General features: G+C 37.6%; 2 protein-coding genes across 11 annotated transcripts in view; one reads left to right on the forward strand and one right to left on the reverse strand.

Moving 5' to 3' along the window:
- Positions 1-21,860, forward strand: part of MITF (melanocyte inducing transcription factor) — a 223,718-nt gene that overhangs the window by 189,526 nt on the left and 12,332 nt on the right. For 5 of the 10 annotated variants that reach the window (XM_005547589.4, XM_005547590.4, XM_005547595.4 and 2 more), the window contains exons 3-7: positions 2,707-2,934; positions 3,985-4,068; positions 6,254-6,349; positions 14,084-14,201; positions 16,921-16,995. In XM_005547589.4, coding sequence (XP_005547646.1) covers positions 2,707-2,934; positions 3,985-4,068; positions 6,254-6,349; positions 14,084-14,201; positions 16,921-16,995 — 601 coding nt within the window. The remainder of the gene's footprint in view (positions 1-2,706; positions 2,935-3,984; positions 4,069-6,253; positions 6,350-14,083; positions 14,202-16,920; positions 16,996-21,860) is intronic. The other 5 variants (XM_005547591.3, XM_045385884.2, XM_065538893.1 and 2 more) reach the window with 1 other exon arrangement.
- On the reverse strand, positions 18,174-18,696 carry LOC123571806 (translation machinery-associated protein 7-like). Its single transcript, XM_045385888.3, has one exon. The coding sequence runs from the start codon at positions 18,679-18,681 to the stop codon at positions 18,436-18,438; it is 246 nt and encodes an 81-aa protein (XP_045241823.2). The 5' UTR covers positions 18,682-18,696; the 3' UTR covers positions 18,174-18,435.

A 21,860-nucleotide genomic window follows, 5' to 3' on the forward strand; every position in this document is an offset into this window, starting at 1 on the left:
AGCTCATGTTCCTCATTTATGTTGCCTGTTTGAGGTGTTTGGGTTGGAAACAACTGGAGATGTTCTGTCGACTGCATAGTGTTTATAGGCCATCTGCTTTCAACCTAAAAATAAAAAGTTATTAACAGTAAAAGAGCCAAATATATCCCATTCTGCTTACCCAAACCTGGATGTAATAAAGACCTCACTGACAGTGCCACCTGGAAAGCAAATTGCTTCTTTCTTTACCAAAGCATAATATTCGGATTCATTAAAGAATTAGGATCTGCCAGTAAATTAACATTTATTTTTAAACGTGAATCTCTTTTCAAGTGTAATAGTGAAATAAGCACATTCCACTCATTGCCCTCATTTTATGTTTATTTTAGTAATGTCTATTGTCCTCATCATTATCGTGTCTGGACCCTTTATTAAAGCAAAGTCTCTGTGAACCTCTGTGTACATGCTAAATCAGTCATTTGAAACAATTTGAGATTGGCAACCTGATGGACTGCATTATCCTGGGCATGTAGACAACATTATTGAATTTCAAATTTTTATGCTTAACATTTGTCAACAGTAGATATTAAGCATTTATCACAATTTATAGGTATATATTTGCTTGCCTCTTTTCTTTTTTTGCCTCACCCCAGAATATAAGTTTCATAAAGCTGGAAATTATATCTGTTTGTTCACAATGCATATTCTATGCTTTGTACAGTGTTTAGCACATAACAGTTAATAATGAATGAATAAAGGAATAAATATGTAAATGTATCGGTTGTGTATATGATAACTCATTATTCTGTAGTCTTAAGAATAATATTTAAAAATTCTTGGCAAAAAGGCTCATGCTTTTTCATTTGAGAGTTAAATAGGGGAGAGACTTAGTTCTTATTATCCGCATAAATATACATCCACTTCTGTGTGTGCCATGTTCTATTTAGGATAGTTCCCGGTCTTCCTGATGTGAGGTCAATAGGCAGGTTACAAATCTACGTAGCTAAGAATAAGGTGCATATTAAAACCAGGATGCAAGAAGAGGCTGTTGAACTTGAACATTCAGCCCAGAGTCTCTTCTCTTCTATACTAAAAGATAGTCATCCTGCAGTCGGAAGTGGCAGTTATTCGGCCATTGGAAAAGTCTCATGTAATAGTAGCTTTTAGATGATGTCTCCTCCAAAGGGGCATCCTGCTCTTAACCTATTGCTGAAAGAGAAATACCATTGTCTATTAATACTACTGGAACTAAAGATGAATAGTGAATTGGACTTGATCTGACAGTGAGTTTGACTTTGATAGCTCGTCACTTAAAAAGGTTCTTTTATATTTATGAAAAAAAGCATGACGTCAAGCCAGGGGGAAAAATTGATATCAACATTTAAGAGCAAACTCGTAGGGCTTCCAAAAAAAAAAAAAAGGCCCTTGTGTGAACTTTTTTTTTTACATGCATAACTAATTAGCTTAGGTTATTATAAGCAGGGCTTCTGTGATAAAGTTTCCGGTGGTGTCTCGGGATACCTTGTTTATAGTGCCTTCTCTATGCCAGCCCGTCTTCAAACTGGAATTACAGAAAGTAGAGGGAGGGATAGTCTACCATCTCTCATTGGATTGGGGCCACCTAAAGCATTGTTATGCTGGAAATGCTAGAATATAATCACTATCAGGTGAGCTTTATTCTGACTCATATTCAGTCTTTGAAATATAATGTAATAAATTGATTTAATACAGTTTTTTTGTAATAAACATACTGTTTTCAATAAGTACAAATCTACTCTTTTAATGCTGTTTATTGTTTGATGCCATAAGAAGTAATCCAATGTAGTTTTGAACAAAGTAAATATTAGTAGGATTCTTTTTTTTTTTTTTTTTTTTTTTTTTGCCTAGTGTGTGGCTAAACTGTCTTCATCAGCTCCTGTTCATTGCTCATAAGATTAAATTGTCTTTATCAGGAAAAAAGTGACTTAAAATTGAATAATGTTGTTTTTGGGGGAAAAGTATTTCTCATTCTAAATTACTGTCTGTAGGAAAGCAGAAAAAACATCCTCTTGACTTGTTAATAGTCATGTCTTTTAAAACACATACGTGTAAGTGTTATGCATTTGAAAGAAACTACTTAATGTAGAATTGCTTTTTATGTTGAGTTTTTTCTTAATTAAAATGTTGAATAATCATGTCCAAATGGAAGTGGGAGAATTAATCCACAACTGGTTGATTTAATCACTGGAAGATTTCTATTTATTTTCTACAGCCATTTTACACAGTTGGTTCTTAAGGAGGGGTGTGTGTGTGTGTGTGTGTGTGTGTGTGTGTTTTAAAAAGAAAGCTGTTCTGTTTTCCAAGGAAAGTGAAACAAACTGAGTTATGCCCCTTCTTCTACATTTTTATTTTGTTCTTAATAAACCTTTTCATGTGTGTTGGGGAAGTTTTTGCCCTAAGATAATTTCAAACTTTTAATTATCAGATATGAGAAGAAGATTTGAAAGAGATGTATAGTTAATTAGCAGGGAAACAAAATAGGGCAAAGTATTACCCCAAATCCTACGAGTTAGACTTTAAACTTCAGTAATATCAAAATCCGTTAGCACAGTGCCTGGTACATAACAAAGGCTTAATAATTTATTCTGTTGGTGGACTGGTCAGTTTCACGTTTGTGCCTGAAAGAAGAGCCATCTGAAACTCACAAATAACAGCGCTGTCTTCATTTCCCTCCATGGCTATGTTCAGGTGCAGACCCACCTCGAAAACCCCACCAAGTACCACATACAGCAAGCCCAACGGCAGCAGGTAAAGCAGTACCTTTCTACCACTTTAGCAAATAAACATGCCAACCAAGTCCTGAGCTTGCCATGTCCAAACCAGCCTGGCGATCATGTCATGCCACCGGTGCCGGGGAGCAGCGCACCCAACAGCCCCATGGCTATGCTTACGCTTAACTCCAACTGTGAAAAAGAGGTAATTCATGTCTCCTCTCCTCTCCTGTTTTCTTATGCTAAATAACTTGTCTGTTGAATATGATTCCCACACTTAACTGTGGACTCTAGTTTGTCCTTGTGGTCACATTTACCAGCCTTTGTCCCTGATTCACCATCATGGCTGTGGCATTCCAGCCTCTTGTCCCCGTCACTGGGTTATTGGGTGTACGGCACATGACGGGAGACCTGGCCCTCTCCAAGTGAAATGTGGAGGCAAGGACACTTTTGCCACTTGCTGCTTCTTCCTTAGCTGAGTGCTTTCTTCTCTTCCATGCCTTTCAGTTTATGAAGCAGTGAAAATGAAGAGAGAGGAGAAGGGGAGGTGGAAAAGGAAAAGCAAAAATAGAAGAGGTGTGGGACAGGCGGTTTAGAAGTTCCGCTTGTTGTGAATGTCTGGAATATTATTTTTATTTCTCCCTGAGTTGGGGGGAAAAAGCATGGAATGTGCATGGATGGATTTGAATCATATAGCACATGAGACTTTAACGGAAACGCAAAGGTTTAATTGCTGGATACATTCTGTTTCAATAATAAAATTGCTGCTGCCCGTTAAATCTGCTTTGGTAAAGGCTGGATTGGAGACAAGACTCAAACTACCTTCAAGCTAATTGGTGCATCAAAATTTGGAGCATATTAATACCTGAGAGTTGTGATTTAATGCTCATTATTTCCGAATTATGAGATGATGAGCTTCATCTCAGTGGGATTTACTGTACTTTGTACTATGAAGTGTTTATGCAAATTCAGAGGCAACTTTTCTAAAGTTGGATTGATTTTAATTTCTAGAGGGACTAAAATCTTTGCCCCTTTGCCCAAACCAACTGCTTTATTTTTCTGTACCCAAATTTGTCATCTAGCAAGATGATTTGACACAAGTTCTTCCTTCATTATTTCATCTCTTGGTCAGATTCCACTTTGTTTGAAAGCTTAGTTCATCTTGTTGCTGTGCCATCAGCTTTGTGTGAACAGGTCATTTAAAAAGTCATTTGCAAATCCAAGTTATAGGCTGTTTTTGCTTGTGTTTTTGCAGGGATTTTATAAGTTTGAAGAGCAAAACAGGGCGGAGAGCGAGTGCCCAGGCATGAACACACATTCACGAGCGTCCTGTATGCAGGTACTGAATGACTTGGCAGCCTGAGGATGTAACACTTTGTAATTAGAATCTATATTTGTGGTGGATCACACCTTCCTGAAAACCTAAGGATTTTTTTCCCCCATTGATTTTTTTTTTTATAGAGAAAGCTGTGAGCAGTGCCTTTTTCTTCATAGTATCTCATGATTAAATAATGACAAGGAAGAATAAACTAAAATATGGTTTTCCCCTAAGTTGCTCCAAAGATTAAAAACTTCTTGAAGTACATAAATTTTAATAAATAAGATACAAAATATGTAATTTAACATAATCAATGTATGTTATACAAATTTGTAGGTTAGCAATTTTTGTATTAGTAAAACCAAAATGTGTGTGTATAATCTAGATATTGTTTCCTAAATGGAATCTCGAGCATATATTTTGAAACTATATTAATTTAATAATATGTAATGGATGCTTTCCCAAGTAACTAAAGTTTCTTCTATTACATCCTATTTAATGGATATATAAATTATGCTATATCTATTTATATATCTATGCATGTATATAGATATAGGAGAGAATAATAAGCAACAAAATTTTTTGCCTTTCTATATTTCCTGTCATCAACTTGCATTACTTTTGTCATGAGAGAAAAAAATTATTTTAAAAATGCTATTACATCAAACCCACTAATTTTATTTTTCTAAGAACACAATTAAAAATGGCAAGGAAACTTTGTTCATAAGTTTCCTAACCTATTTGCATATTTACCAACTCAATTAGAAAATCATCTCTTAAAGACAAACAAAACAAATAAAAGTGGTGTCAATAGAAATAGAATCTAACAAACACTGGATAGTAGTTATTCAAAACTGGCCAATTATTTTTTTCTTAGGGGTCACTTAACAAGACTCCTTTTTTGAGTGTTTACTATATTCCTGGTACTTTGAACACTCCGTACAGTTTGTCCTGAAATCATACAAGAATCCATAAGACAGTAAATATTATTAACCCCCATTTTAGAGATTGAGAAACTGAGGCTTTAAAAGATCGGAGGCGGCTGAGGGAGGAGAATGGCGTGAACCCGGGAGTCGGAGCTTGCAGTGAGCTGAGATCCGGCCACTGCACTCCAGCCTGGGCGACAGAGCAAGACGCCGTCTCAAAAAAAAAAAAAAAAAAAAGATCGGAGGCTTTGCCCCAATCTAGAAAGTAGGAGAACTGGGATTCCAACTCAAACCCATGAATGTTGGAGTCTCTCCTCTTTAATGGAAGTGGCAAAAGAGATGGAAGAGCATCCCTGTTAGTTCTGTGATTTCATTGTGTAACTATGAAGTACTGTTAAGACCCAAGCACAGACATACCAACTAGCTCAAATACGTAAGGTGTTTATGAAGAAATGTTTTCACAGACTTGTCTTTGCAACTGCTGCAATGCACATGTAATCACTGTTGTTTATTATCATAACTGATGTTTTGGTACTTCAGAAATAAAATTGATCTAGTAGGAATGTCAGCTCCATGACTGTAATGATAACCTCGGCCTGGTGTACTCCTTGGGGAGTACCAAGCACACTGGCAGCTGTACAAGGAGAAACTTATTTTACAAGTCGCTGTAAGATGGGTGCAGGGATAGCCAGTGGCCTGCGAGACACAATGTCCACGCTTCCCTGTGGAACCAAAGGGCAGAATTACCATCTGTGTTTTCCTTCTGCAAGAAAAGGGTATGGGCCATCGTCTTTGGGGGGAAAAAGGAAGTAGAATGGCAGCTGTCATTCAAGATGAAGTGCTCTGGTACATCTTTCCTATTTAGGACAGGCAGTTTAGCATAGTTGTGAAAGCATGGGTTAAATCGTGGCTCCAGTCTTTCTTCAGTGTGTGACTTTGGGTGAGCTGCTTCTCATTTATTTCACCTGGAAAATTGCTGTAATATGCCATGATAGGGTTTTCGTTAGGGCAAAAACTTAGCCTATGAAAATCCTTGAACCCAGTGCTTGGCAACTCATAATCACTCATTAAATGCTGGCTACAAGTATTATTCTCATCACCCATTAGTGTTAATGGTCTTCAATACTATTTTATTTTAGTGGAAAGAGGACAGTTACTTCTTAGAATCTAACTAAAGACCATTATTGCTTTGGGTAAAGAAAGACCATGAGTCTCTTTTTAGGTTATGTTGCATAGTTTTATTTATTTTTGTCTCTCTTCTGTTGCCCTTTTTCCTACAGATGGATGATGTAATCGATGACATCATTAGCCTAGAATCAAGTTATAATGAGGAAATCTTGGGCTTGATGGATCCTGCTTTGCAAATGGCGAATACGGTATTGGTAACCTTTTTTGAAGTAGAAAATCTTGAGGTGTTTCCGGGGTTCTCTTCTTTTTTCTTAAACTTTTATTGTATCTTTGTAACTGGTTCACTGATGAAATGTATTAATAGTAAAATGGAGAATTATCTCAGGATCACAAATAAGTGACTTTGACATCAGAAATTAAGAAGTTTTTATGAGTTTGTGAATAAGCCCATGATAAAACTCTACATTCCCTGGAGTCCAAGAGCAGTTTTGATAGGACATTATCCCTTCCAATTCCCTTGACATCTAATGCCCAACCCAGTACACTGCAGCCAAGCGAACCATTATGAACTGCACTATTCATGATGGTGCTCTAGTCAGCCTGAAAAAGGTTGTGCAGTTTTTCAAGAAGGTTTTTTCATATTCTTAGGTGATAGAGGGACATTGGGGTTACCCTTATCCAACAGCAAAATTTATTCCAACTTCAGTTCATAAACAATGGTCCTGTTTGCTATTATATGTTACTTGTTTTTCTCTGTAATTTAGAGACTTGCCTATATTGTTTATTTTCCTTCATTCCTTACATTTTAGCCTTATGTTACTGTTTCACCAAAGTCTTATTGCAGATCTTATTTAGTCCTTGCAATTATTCTGTGAGTCAAGTTCGGATGGTATCATTGCCCTCAGTTTTAAACTGTAACTAGGTTAGATGGTCTTATGCAAGATTACATAGCTTGGGTGTATCAGAGCCAGGCCTGCTTGGCAGGTCTTTGAATGCCTTCTCCAATCCTTTTCTGTTTTCTCTGAGAGCAATGCCATGAGACTATCATATTCTTAATAACTAGTGTTTTAAAGACCAATATTTATTGAGGGGAAAAGGAAAAGGGGAGTTGTTCAAAGAGTATGGAGTTTCAGATTTGCAAGATGAAAAATTCTGGAGATCTATTTGACAACAATGTGAACATACATAACACTATTGAACCATATACTTAAAACTGGTTAAGATGGCAACTTTTATCGTATGTGTTTTTTACCATGATGAAAGTTTTTAAAGATACGACTAACTTCCAATAGTAAATTCCGTTGGCCAGGGGACAAAATAGCACTTACTTAGTTACACCAGAATCCTCAGAAAATTGAGTCTTATAATAGCACTTTTCTTTTTTTTTTTTTAAATCCATCTCGGTCCAGTTCTTCAAGTTCACTGCCTTGAACTCATGTGGGGTGAGGACTTCCCTTGAAACCTCAAGCTTCTTCTGTGATATTTGGAGTTTGTCTACTTTCCACCCATTTAAACCCACACCCTGATTTTGGAAGAACCAGGTGTTCTGCCATTTTGATAAAAGTTTTCTTGCCGAACTATCCCAACCTCTTGGAATCCTTGGTTGGCTTTTGTGGAACCTTTCTGCTTACAAGTTGGTGCATCCCATGAGGCCAACTACACTTGTCTAGCAGTCAGAATCTTAGGACGAACATGCGTAAAACACTTGGGGAAGCATGCCCTGGGGAATTTATAAATATACCCAAAGACATATATTTACATTACATTGCTCTAGCAGCATTAATTAGCAATGGCCCAGTCATTTCAAAAGAACTTTGCCATGAGAGTGGTCATTTTGCTAGTGGTGTCAAATGGGTCCCTGGGCACACTCAAGTGGGCTGTTAGAATTGATATGATTCTGTAAAATGATTGACTTTTTTTGTAATGGCAAAGACCTTTGATGTCATTTGGTCTAACCTAGTACTCAATCCATTTGCTTTCTGTGGTTTGTTTGTTTGTTTGTTTGTTTATACAGGATTTCATTTTGTTGCCTAGGCTGATCTTGAGCTCCTGGGCTCAAGTGATCTTCCTCCCTCAAGTAGCTGGGATTATAGGCGTGCACCACTATGCCTGGCCTGACCTTCTCTTGCATCTCCTTCATATTCTCCACAAAAAAATCAAGGCATCCAGCTTCTTGAAAGCCTCCAAAAAAGGATCTGTACTAGCTCACTAGGGAAATAGCAAAGCACAATGGTTAGGATTTAGAGATTTCTGACCAGATCTGGGGTCAAATCCTGAATCTGCCATTTCCTCTGTGACCTTGCATGTTATTTAGCTTCCTGAAACCCTATGTTTCCCCATCTGTAAAATGGGGCTGTTAAATATACCTATATCATGTGGTTAACACACTTGATAAAGTATCTACAGTATTTAGCGTTGGAAACACAAGTTGTATTCTAAATTATTAAATATAACTTATTAATTATAATATCAAATAATATTGATAGTATTTGTGTATTCAGCTGATCTTCATTGAGCCCCTATAATGTATCCAGCTCTATGTTAGCTATCTGTGAGACATATTTATCTCAGAATATCCCTCACAGTAAATAACGCTGTAAATTGCAGCATGGGTCCTAGTTTGCTTCATGGAGAACTTTTTCACATACCAACCCTTCTGAAGACAGTTGTTATGACCCCATATATGCTTCTGTCCTTTAGAATGAATACCTGGCTGGGCCCATGGCTCACGCCTATAATCCTAGCACTTTGGGAGGCCGAAGCAAGAGGATCACTTGAGACCAGGAGTTGGAGATCAGCCTGGGCAACATAGAGAGAACCTGTCTCTATAAAAAATATAAAAAATTAGCTGGGTGGGGTAGTAGTACATACCTGTAGTCCTAGCTACTCAGGAGGCTGAGATGGGAGGATCACTTGAGCCCAAGAGTTCAAGGATGCAATGAATCATGATCATGCCACTGTCCTTTAGCCTGGGCAACAGAGGAAGACCCTGTCTCTAAAAAACACATTTAAAAATAAAAAAATAGAATGAATCCTCATACCTCTTCATTCCATCTACATTAGCGTTGAGGCCTTGTTCCTTCATTATATGGTTGCTCCTAAACTACATTAAAGATTAATTTAGTATTTATTAATATGCCTAATAGGTGGGCAGCACCGGGCAAGGTGCTGTGGATGCAAAGGTGACTAAGGTATGTTTCCTGTTCTCATGGGGGGTTCTCATGGGAGTTACCAGTCTAGAAGGGGGAGACTCTTTTAGCCCTTGAGGGGAGAAGGACAATTCAAGAGCAGAGAGGCCATCTCAAAGGAAATTTCCAGATAAGAAAGATCCTCTGGGCAGAGTTGAATTAACTCCCAGACAGGAGAGGAGTCCCCTGCAGCCACCCTTAGAAGTCACTGACTTTATCCCGGCATCCACCTCTCTTCTATTTCCCCATGCTAGAAAGGCTAAATGTGGCTCCATTAGAGTCTTCTTTCAACAAATCTATTTCAGCATTTTGCCATTAGGGGAAAGGCAATGTAACTTCAACATTAGGAGCACAGACTCTGAACCAGACATCTGAATACATACCCTTGAGTGAGTGATTCACCCTCTCTGCTTCTGTGTCCTTGTCTGTAAAATGGGGATCATAATAGCATCTACTGCAATAGAATTAATGGGAGAATTATAAGAGGTCATCCACAAAAAGCATTTAGAACAGTTGGGCCCTGATAAGCTCTCACTAAAAGTTAGTTACTAGCTCTTATTCTTGATGAACTTGGGTTTTAGTTGTCAAAATTAAGTAACAAAGCTACTACAACCTATTAACATTTTAATTTTTTTTCCCACAGTAAAGTTTAAATTTAATGTTCTTCATGTTAGGCATTTTTTTTCTTTTATTTGATTATTTGAAATGCTTTATTTCAAGTTAACTACTGAGAAAAAAATAAAGTGGAAGGAACACTTAGAAAGGAAACTGTCCTAAGGGAATTTAAGTCTAGAAATAACTATTCTGAGAGCACAAGGGCCCTCTTGTACTATCAAAAACAAAGAATAAAAGTCCCAGTTTACTTGTGTTAACAGTGCTCAATTGATATTCAGAGAAGGGAACCATCCAGAGAGAAAAAATAATAACATTTTACGATTATCATTTACTTGGGAAAATATTCATTTTGGTGGAGCACAACATTGAAGAACTCAATTCAGACCAATATGGGGGCATAGACCCAGGCGCATCTTCCTTCAATTTTTTTGTCCCAATTAGACTGTGGCTTTCGTCTGTCCACGGTGCAGTTTGTGCTCTGGAAGTGAAATCTTGCTATTTAGGTAAATGGCCTGGATAAAAACCCAACAAAGATGTGAAATATACATGTTAATAGAAGAAGTCTCTTCCTCTTTCTTAGCTCTTAAAGGTGTTATTTTGACCTAATTGTGATGTTAACTATATTTATGGGGGAAGTTTTCTAATGCAGAAGAACCAACCACAGAATCCTTTCTTTAAAATGCATGACTAGGAGACACATTTTAAATTATTTCCATCAACCTTCCTTTTCGTAGCTTCAGCAAATAAGAGCTGTTGATACAAAGAATATACACCACCATTTAGAACACAGTTTCTCAACTGTGGAACTGTTGACATTTGGGATGCATAAGTCTTTGTGGTGGGAGACTGTCCTGTGCATTTTAGGATGCTTAACAGCATCCCTGGCCTTCACCCACTGGATGTCAGCAGCAAATACCCTGCAGGTGCATCAGCTGAAAATACCTCCAGACATTGATCCGGGGAAACAAAATCAGCTGTAGTGTAGAAGCCCTGACTTGGAATAATGACTGGTCACCTCAGCCTTGCAGATTCCCTGATTTCTGTTCCTAGATTTGTATTGCAGTCTGGTAAAAATTGTCTAATCGTTGACAGTGTACTTAGTAATTAACATGGCAAGTGGTTTTGTTGATCAAAGTGAACATTAGCTCACCTGTCAAAACTGTAAAGTGGGAATCCAGTACTCCCTAGAAAATTATAATACGTGTTGTTAATCATAGTGGTTACTACTTACTGATCACTGAAGTAACAGGCACTGTGTTTCACCTACTTTATCTCTATGAAATCTTATGAAAACCCTGTGAGATGAATGGTTGTCGCTTTTCAGTTGGAGACACTAAGCCTCAGAGAACTTGCTTAATATCACATAGCAAGTTAGCAAAGAGGCAGGATTTTAATCTGGGTCTCTGACTCCTAAGCACAGGCTATAAAGTTCTGCACCATTAATCGGTAGATTGGAGTATCCACATTTGGCTAATAAGCGGCAGGGTTTTTATTTCCTCAGATCTAATTGGAGATGAATTGAAAGTTGCAGTTTCTAACTGGTTAATATCAGCATGTTGATACTCTCCCCACCCCCAGTTCTGCTGTTAACATGGGACCTGAGCCTCCAACCAAAAACCTCCATTTGGCAATGGCCAAAACCTTGGCTTTTCTTTCTGTAAAAAGCAGTAAGATGCCATACACAAAGTGCCATTTTAATTCTGTGCTTGGCCCAAAGTAGGCACCCAAAAAATGAGATGACCCCCAGCAAAATATTCTGGCATGCTTTCTGCTTCCCACTCCTAATCAGTAAGTATGGGGAAAGCAGCCGAAGCAGGAAATCTTTCAGAGAAGTAGATAGAGGGCTATAAGCTTTTTCAACTGGAAGTAATGATGTCTGACCTCAGTAGAGTGCCCAATGAGGCATCTTGCTGTAGGGATTTTAATTCATTTCCCTTATTGGTGTGCACTGTCATCAATCGATGCTAATCACAGCAGTCCTTTCTGTAGTTTTTCACCTGTCTCAATCCATTTCTCACTAGGTATCCCCCACTTTGCTCTTTGTCTCCCCCACCCTGTCCATCTGGCTGTCTATGGCAGAAAGCATTCTCTCTCTCAGTCATGTACATATCTCTTCTTTAGAACATAAAGTTCTTGTCCAGAAGAAGCTTAGAATTAGATGTCTGTTCCACATAGGTCTGTCAATGACTTGGAGATGTGTATCAGTTGCTATTATTTATCCCTAACAAATCTTCATAATAACACAGTGAGTTTTGCATACAATTTGCATATGAAAACCATATATGTGATTTGCCTTTCTAGAGCAAGGGGAATAATTTTTCTTTTAGCTTATTGCTTTGAATTTTCAAGTCACATTCTTGGTTTGTTAAGACCCAGAAGCTTTCCCAAAACCTGAAATTCTCAAAAGATAGGGGAATAAAGCTTTGGAATCTAAGGAGTTACCAGACATCATGACAACTGTATAAGTTTAGTCTCTCTGGTACTTTACCGGGCTATTTTGAAACATGTGAGTGCCTTTCACTTTGCGTTAAATTGGACAAGAATAAAACTAAACACACACACAGAGCAAGGCTGACCCTGAGAAGGTGACCTATTTCAAATAAAACCACTTAGTGAAATGATAGCTAATAATCAAAGTCACTTTTTATCAATTCCTTAAAGGGCCTTGAAATACGATACATTTTAAATGACCACAATGTCTATTTTTGTGCCTGTGTATGGGGGTATGTGTATTAGGTTTTATGCATATACTATAAACGCTGCTTTCAAAAAGGAGCAAAAGAGGGAGAGGGAGTTGTATTCTGCTGGTTTGTCTGTCCTCCCTGCCCACCTCAGTCCTGTTCGAGCCAGTGTCTGATTCACCCATCAAGAAGTATCTTATTCCATGTCCATTGCCTCCCACCCAAATCTCTTTAGCTAGGGGTTTAATTCATAGAGTATATGTTTAGAAGCCATCCCAGAAATTGATGCAATGGCTACCAATGAGGGGAAGCACATTTGACTCGTATTTTGTGGCATATTTTCATCTGTATGTTAGTGGTCATTTGAGAGGATACAAGGTACTCTGTTGAATACAGTTTTTACTAGATACCTCTCAGTCACTAAACATTTTAATCACACCTAAATGCTTTCTGAATGTACTTTTCTCAGATGTAGAATACAATTCAATGTGTAATCAAGAAACGGGAGGGCTAAACAACATAAAGTCTTACCCAGTAATCATGGTTATAGAAATTGTTTGAATCAGTCTAGTAACGGTACATGTCTGCAAGTGGAAGGAGTGAGGTCACTCAATGATTTCTCCATAGTTACGATTTCAAACTGTATTTCAGGGTGTGGGAAGGGGGATCCATTTGGGCCTTTTCTACAAAAACAGGCCTATAAACTGCTGCAACCAGCTAGTTACCAAGAAATGCACATACACAACCAAAGGAGAGCTCGCTGCTTTAAAACATCCCATTCAGAACCAGAGGAAAAACTCTGATGCTAGCTTGGGGAAGGCTAACTATTTCTTTTACTTTTTATTTTTTTAATTTTTTTGAAAGTGTAAATTGTTGCTCTGTTTTAAAGTCTGTGGGCTCCCTCTTGTGGCTTTGTGGAAAATTTCAATTTCAAGAAAATGCTTTTTCTCTCTAGCATTAAGGAAATCATTTCTTTTCCAATTTAAAAACAAATAAATAAAACTTTCATTGCTTTTCCTTGTAAAAGGAAAAGAAGAAGAGGTGGAGACGAGAAGGAAGGAACAAAATTAACTTTAATGGAAAGTCCTATTTGGTGAAAAGGTCATTTTATATACAATCCTGTTTTACAATAATAGCCAACATTTCCTGAACATCCTCTGTATGCTACTAGTTGTACTAGATAATGCATTCACCACATTATTCATTGTCTCCATGCTCAAAATAAGCCCACTGGCTAGTTAGTGTAATCATTTTATGGGTGTGAGACTGTACTTTCCTCCTTCAAAGGGAGCTAGTTGAGGAGATCCTGTGACTCTCTTTTCATATCTGCAAGCGAATGAAAAAATAAACATCTCATATTTTCCTATTTTAAAAATGATTTTTTTTGTATCAAATAATTTTTCTTAAATAAATCCTAGAGTAGGATCATAGTTTTTTATCTGAAAAAACGTGGGAATTGTTCAACAGTTAATTTCTGTTACTGTTGGTCTCTCTCTAGTTGCCTGTCTCGGGAAACTTGATTGATCTTTATGGAAACCAAGGTCTGCCCCCACCAGGCCTCACCATCAGCAACTCCTGTCCAGCCAACCTCCCCAACATAAAAAGGGAGCTCACAGGTAAACACCTAACAAATGTACTTCTTACTGCAGATTTCAAGGAGATCCTTGAAAATCTCCTGAGATACTGGGAATCGGGGCCACAATTACTGCATGTCACCAATCACTGTATCTATGATGAAGTTCCCCTTTGCACTGGGGATAGTAGGCAACTCTTTCAGCTGTAAATGTCTCCACCCTACCTGATATGTATGTTTCTTTTGTTGTTGTTGTTGTTGTTGAGACGGAGTCTCGCTCTGTCGCCCAGGCTGGAGTGCAGTGGCCGGATCTCAGCTTACTGCAAGCTCCGCCTCCCAGGTTTACGCCATTCTCCTGCCTCAGCCTCCCGAGTAGCTGGGACTACAGGCGCCCGACACCTCGCCCGGCTAGTTTTTTGTATTTTTTTAGTAGAGACGGGGTTTCACCGTGTTAGCCAGGATGGTCTCGATCTCCTGACCTCGTGATCCGCCTGTCTCAGCCTCCCAAAGTGCTGGGATTACAGGCTTGAGCCACCGCGCCTGGCCCGATATGTATGTTTCTTACAAGCCCCTAGAGGCATTGGAGTTTGAGAACCCAGATCTGAATTTTCCTTTGACACACATTCGAGCCCACAATTGGGATAGCAAGAGAACGTATTTCCTACATCTTCAGATGCCTCCTGTTGTCTTTTGCTGTATTGTGTGCAAAAGATTTATTACACAGGGGGGAAAAAATTATAAAATGGAGCAATGGGTATTATTTGTTCTTAAGGCAAGTGTGAAATTACCTATTTATCTACTTTGCTTAATGCTTTAGGGAAGGCATTTATTTGGTCATTAAAACATGGCGGAAACTATATTAGAACTGGCATTCTACCATGGTGAATTTTATGGCCCTTACCCCACCCCTCCTTTTATTATTTGATCCTTGCATCCTGCAGGATTGGATGAACAGACTGAGAATATGGAATATGGATTTGGTACAGAGAATTCCTGTTCCAGTCAAGGGTGTCTTAAAAAATTTTTTTTCAGAAAATAAGCAGGAGAAAGACATTTTTTAAAAACCGTGGATTTGAGTGAAAAGAGTAACTAATAAGTAAAAACCATCCAAAGCCAAAACACAATTAGTTACCCTACCAAAAAGGAAATTTACTGCAAGACAACAACAACAACAAAAGCAAGAATTGTTGGGCAGGCACAGTAGCTCACACCTGTAACCTCAACAGTTTGGGAAACTAAGGCAGGCAGATTGCTTGAGCTCAGGAGTTCCAGGCTGCAGTGAGCTGTGATCGCACCACTGCACTGCAGCCTGGGCAAGAGGAATGAGTCCTGTCTCGAAACAAAGCAAAGCAAAACAAAACAACAACAACAACTTAGGAATCATTGAAGTGGAGGGTATATAAGTCATGCTTCTGTGTGAGGAAAAAAAAACTAGAAAATGATTTGGATTGACCATCACAATTGAAAGAATTCAACTTCTGAGTTTTATATATATATACACACACACACACATAGATATGCATATATATGCATATATACATGTATGTATGCATACATATATGCATATATACATACATAACACCCATATAATAAATATATATGGTGTATATATATGCTTCAGTTGCTATAAGTTATGCTAAAATGATTTCTATTTTGAGATAAAATTCTAAATTATGATAGTGTAATGCTTCAACTATCACTTCTGAAAAGGAAATAACAGAGCTTTCTGAATCCCAAGATTGGTCAAGTAACATTTTTTTTTTTAATTCTGTTTTGTTTTGTTTTGTTCTCTGTAAGGCAAAAAGCAGTCTCTTATCCCAGAGATCTCACAAGAGTTGCTATGCAAATAGAACTTTCCAATTGGAGTTGCCACCGAGTGCATCTATTCCTATTTTGTTTGTATAGACTCAAGCTAGTAAATAGTTGTTCCTAAGTTGTTAGATGATTTCATTACAGCAGGTTTTAACAGAATCTGGCACCAACTTCTGAAAAAATGAGTTCATTCTATGAACTAGTGAACTAGTCAGAAGATAGATCCAATTTGGGAGGTTTGTTTTGTTTTGTTTTGTTTTTTTGAGACAGGGTGTCTCTGTGTCTCCTGAGCTGGTGTGCAGTGGTATGATCACGGCTCACTGCAACCTTGATCTCCTGGGCTCAAGTGATCCTCCCACCTCAGCCTCCCGTAGCTGGGACTGTAAGCATGCACCACCATGTTGGACTTTTTATTTTTTGTAAAGACCAAGGCTGGTCTTGAACTCCTGGGCTCAAGTGATCTTTCCACTTCCACTTCCCAAAGTACTGGAATTACAGGTGCGAGCAACCATGCTGGGCCTCTACTCAGTTTTTATATCAGCATGTTACAAAGGCATCAAAAAAGGACTGAAAGCTTTTATGGCCTGAAAAGAAAAGATATCAGACCCCTGATAATAAAGTATCAACAGCAAATTGACATAGTTTTCTAGTTATCGATATCTTTCTTGCTAGTATCTATATATGTTTACAGTGTGCTATAGATAATTTTTACCGGGTTTTTTTTTTTACCATTTTGTGGAAGCCCAGTTTTTACATATTGTATATTTGATATATATTGCTTTTGAAAACATGCAAGCTTTTTAAAAAGATACCGTTTTAAAAAAACGTATTTTTACTTAGAGTCAAGTCAGATAAGCTTCCATATGTTTGGGAAATGAGATATTTTGTAGTTTACATTTTGTGCAACTTCAAACAGTTCCAACTTCTAATGACTTCATTCACGTGCACAGCGTGTATTTTTCCCACAGAGTCTGAAGCAAGAGCACTGGCCAAAGAGAGGCAGAAAAAGGACAATCACAACCTGAGTAAGTTGGTTTTATTTGTGTTCATGACATTTGATATTAGAGTTAATATTCCCCCATATATCAAAAATGTTCCCAGAAATTCTGTATAGGAGAGTTGATTTCTACAGCTGTTAAAATTATCTCTTCTGGAAGAAAATTGTATTTGACAGAAACCAAGGTATATATTTTCCCCATATTTTATCTCAGATCAAATTGAATTTTGTATATATAGTTATTTTCAGTTTCTGAAGAGTTTTCATTTTTCTTGTTTATAGCAGTGGGTTTTTTATTTTCTCTCTCTCTCTCTTTTTTTTTTTTTTTTTTTTTTTTTTTTGGTGAGAGGGAGAACTGATCCCCAAGTACCCAATTATAAGTGTTGCTCACACAGGAACTTATTAACAAAAGGGGATTAGGGGAGCACCTTCTCCAATGAGATTTGAAAGAAAAAGAAAGAAAGAAAGAAAGAGAGAGAGAGAGAGGGAGGGAGTGAGGGAAAGAGAGAGAGAGGGAAAGAAAGAGAAAGAAAGAAAAAGAAAGAAAAGAAAGAGAGAGAGAGAGAAAGAAAGAAAAAGAAAGAAAGAAAGAAAGAAGAAAGAAAGAAAGAAGAAAAAGAAAGAAAGAGAGATCTGAAGGGGAGTAAATGGATGAGGTAGCCTCCTACATTTCTGACGTTATTCGTGACTTAAAAAAAAAATAGTCCTAAAGCATTTAAAATATTTTTTACGCATTTAATTTACTCTTGATCAAATCTTCAAATTGTCTTCTAAGAATACTTTAATTTTTGTTTAATATAAGCCAGTAAGACAAGCTGCACAGATTTTTTTTAATAAAGGGATTGAGCTTGGAGGTAGGAAATCGGGTGTGAATTTCTCATCTCATGGCCTCATGTTGTCTGTTTCTTGAATTGATTTTTAAGAATGTGAGTCATATATAAACACTTTCTCCTTATAAAAATGATAGAATAAGGCCAGAGTTCTCCTTTAGTCCCCAGCAATATGCATGTTGGTTTCATTTTGGCATTGCTCTTCCTGACCTTTTTCTGTGTATTAAGAATATAGACATACGCACACAGAAAATAAATCGTACGGATTTCTATGTTTTATTTTATTTTATTTTATTTTTTCCTTTCAAACGAGTTGGTTTAATTTCAGGTGATGCAAAGTTTAGGGTAGAACAAGGACCAAAGAGCAGACTCTGGCAAGGTTCTGAGCTGGTTTTACTTTAAATTCACAGTTATGGTAGGAATGACTTAGTGAAAACAACTAAAGAGATGATGAGCCACTGTAAGATTTTTTTTTAATTTTTTTTGTTTTTTACAAAAGTTTATTCTTAAATGTACAACAGCTCCAACACAACACTTAATTCCAGCTTTAGGTGGCAAAAGATGTTATGGCAGGGAATATAGATGTTTAAATAAGGATGAAATAAAGGGTCACCATCTCCTCAGGCACAAGGAACAGCTTACTTTTTGCCAGATTTCTTAATTCCACCTGTGGCCAAGGGCCCCTTCCCCGCGGCCTTCGCTTTTAGCTCCTCAAGTTTCTTCTGCCCCTCTTTTTGTTTCTGCTTGAAAGCCTTATCTTCCTCATCCATCTCCTTGGCCTGCTTCTCAGGCTGTTTCAGTGGCTTCTTCTTACCACCTTCGCGGCCAGACATGGCGCCTGCCCGATTTCTATGTTTTAACACAAACGATGTCATATTGTCCATTTTATGTCGATTTTTTTCTACTGAGCAGTATGTTTTGAAGACCTTTTGCTGTTAGGAGTCTAGATCTATCTACTTTTTGAAAACTAATTGCGTAGTATTTTACAGTGTGACTGTATGATATTTAGTAACTTCCAAACTGCTGTGTGTTTATGTTGTTTCTAGTTTTTCCCTGTTATAAACAATACCACAGTGAACGTTTTTATATGTGTCTCTTTGTGTACAAGAAAGTTTGTTTCTCTAGGTTAGAAACGGAACTGAGAAATGGAACTGCTGGGTCCTGAGGGAGGTGGTTTTTACTTTAAGAGCTACACCCCTCCCCAGTTCTCATGTCAAGTGTAAGAAGCTCTCCTTTTCTTTTAACCAAAACAGATAAACTGTTATCTCCAAGGCCTCCTCCAGCTTCTCAGTAATTTTACCCTAAGATATTTCTTCTTTTAAAACACCTTAGAAACAAGATAATTAGGCATTACCCAAAACTACTTAAGTGAAATGTGGAAAACTGAGTTGGATCTTGTCAAAAACAATAGATACCTATCATCAGGCACCTGAACTCTCAAGGTCAAGGTTGTCAGTAAAGTGCAAACATGATCAGCTCAAACTCTGAAGGCTATGAAGCAAGCTAAAAGTCTCATCCAACCATTGGGAATTAATAATCAAGGTTAGATTTCCCCTTGGTCAAGCTGTTCCTCTTCTAGGAATTTATTTTGTAAGAATACTTGCCAAAATGTACAAAAGAATATATTCATTTATTATTCACTCATTCACTCAGCCATATATATATATATGTATGTATGTATATATATACACACACACACATATATTGGGGGGCGGAGAGAGAGAGAGAGAGAGAGAGAGAGCGCCCACGTTTTGTGTGAGGCACTTTTCTACAATGTGAACCAGAAAATGAGTTTCCCATCCTGAGAAACTAGCCTTTGAGTTAGGGGTCATCTATCATGTATTACCGAGTGAGATGAACAAGGGGCAGAATAATACGTATAATATCCCATTGTGTACAAAGAACACACTGGGGAGAGACGTGCTTGTGTATGTGTTTATATGGATGTATATGTGCATGGGCGACTATCTAGACATCACTCTTATCAGTGACAATTTGCCCAGGCATATAGATGTTGGATGGTATAAAGACTTGGCTTTTACTTTTTCTTTAATACACCTTTGTATTTTTAAAAATTTTTTACTAGCTTATATCATCTTTCTAATAAATGATTGGAAAGAGAAGTCACTGAACTAAAAACAAAATGTAGTACACCTAAATATTGACAGTGAAAGATGTCAGCTGTGTGCTGGTGAGTGAAAAAAAAGATGCAGAGTCATTTTTAGTATGATTCCACTCTAAATGTTTTGTTTCTTATTTAACACATATTTGTTGAGAGCGTACTATGTGCCAGATGCACACAGTTACTTGGAATGCAACAGCAAATAAACATAACAAGTAGATCAATGGGATACATGAATATGGAATGGCAGAAAGTTCCACGTGGAGTCAAAGGGCAGGCAAGGGAGTATAGTGTCAGCATGGACATGGGAGGTGGTGGATCAGTTTCAAAGAGGATGACCAGAAAGTCTCATAGGTAAATCTGAGTCTACCTGAAGGAGGTGAGTGCAGTGCCATTCATATATTTGGAGCTACAATGTTCCAGGCTGGTGGAACAGCCATATGAAGTCCACCAATGGGGCGTATCTGGCTTGCGTGAGGAATAGCAAGGAGCCAGAGGGGCTAGAGGAATTTTATGATTATTATGTGCTTGGAAAAAAATAAGAAGAAAGCACATACTTAAGAGTTTTGGGGAAGGTTAGCTACTGGATCAAGGACCCCAAAATTCCTTCTTCAAAACCACTGACCATCACTTAGGGTTTCTATTTTATAGAAGTCTAATGGTAGGACTTCATATTATATAAAACGTATTTCATCATTGGAATAATCCCTCAGCCAAAACAATTTATATTGGGAAAGCAGGGAATCACATTATTTATCTAAGTGTACAGACTATTAGTGGATCAAAAAGAAACATATATTATGGTATTTAGAGTAAATATTAACAACTTCAATCCAGTTTGTTAGACTTCAAATTATTTGGAATTTATTTGCTTGACTACATTAATTAGAGACATTTATCATCTCATATGCCTTATTCTGTCATCCTCCCTTAAGAAGGTGATAGCTGAACTTACACCTAGATTTATAAAATAGGAATGCTGTGAAGATTCATGGTATAGCTAAAAATACTAGACTTCAGTTTTAGGGCTGTGCTATCCAGTACAGCAGCCATTCACCACCAGTGCCTACTCAGCCTTGAAATATGACTGGTCCAAATTGTGATGTAAAATTAAAGTGTAAAATGCGCCCTGGATTCCAAAAACTTAGAATGAAGAAAAGAATGTTAAGTATTTAATTTGTAAATGTTTACATTGATTGCCTGTTAAAATAATAATATTTTGGATATAATGGATTTAATAAAATGTTAATTTCATCTCTTTCTTTTTACTTTCTAAATAGTACTACTAGAAAACTTAAACTTACATATGTAAATTATATTTCTGTTGGGTAGCACTAGGCTAGAGCATGGGTGTTTTGTGTGGCCTATGAGTTAAAAATGTTTTCTACAGTTTTAAATGGTTAAAAAAGGCCGGGTGCAGTGGCTCACGCCTGTAATCCCAGCACTTTGGGAGACTGAAGTGGATAGATCACTTGAAGTCAGGAGCTCGAGACCAGCCTGGCCAACATGGTGAAATCCCCTTCTCTACTAAAAGTACAAAAATTAGCCAGGTGTGGTGGCGTGTGCCTGCAGTCCCAGCTACTCAGGAGGCTGAGGCTCAAGAATCTCATGAACCCAGGAGATGGAGGTCGCAGTGAACCGAGATCGTGCCACTGCACTCCAGCGTGGGTGGCAGGGCAAGACTCCATCTCAATAAATAAATAAATAAATAAATAAATAAATTGTAAAAAAAAAAAAAAAGTGACATGAAAATTATATACAATGCAAATTTCAGCATGACAAGTAAATTCTAATGCTTTTCATTAGATTTGCCTTGGGAAAAATTGTACTCATATGTTATATTTTGAATTTTGTCAGTAAAAAATGTGTGGAAATTTGTTTTCCCTCTGGTTAAGTAAATATCTGCATAATATCCTCAATTTTGCTACTTATCCCACAAAA

This window comes from Macaca fascicularis, chromosome 2 (assembly GCF_037993035.2).
Source record: "Macaca fascicularis isolate 582-1 chromosome 2, T2T-MFA8v1.1".
Taxonomy (NCBI): Eukaryota; Metazoa; Chordata; class Mammalia; order Primates; family Cercopithecidae; genus Macaca; species Macaca fascicularis.

Excerpts from the sequence above, each read along its gene's own strand:
- LOC123571806 (XM_045385888.3), bottom strand. The coding sequence starts at position 18,681 with ATGGACAATATGACATCGTTTGTGTTAAAACATAGAAATCGGGCAGGC.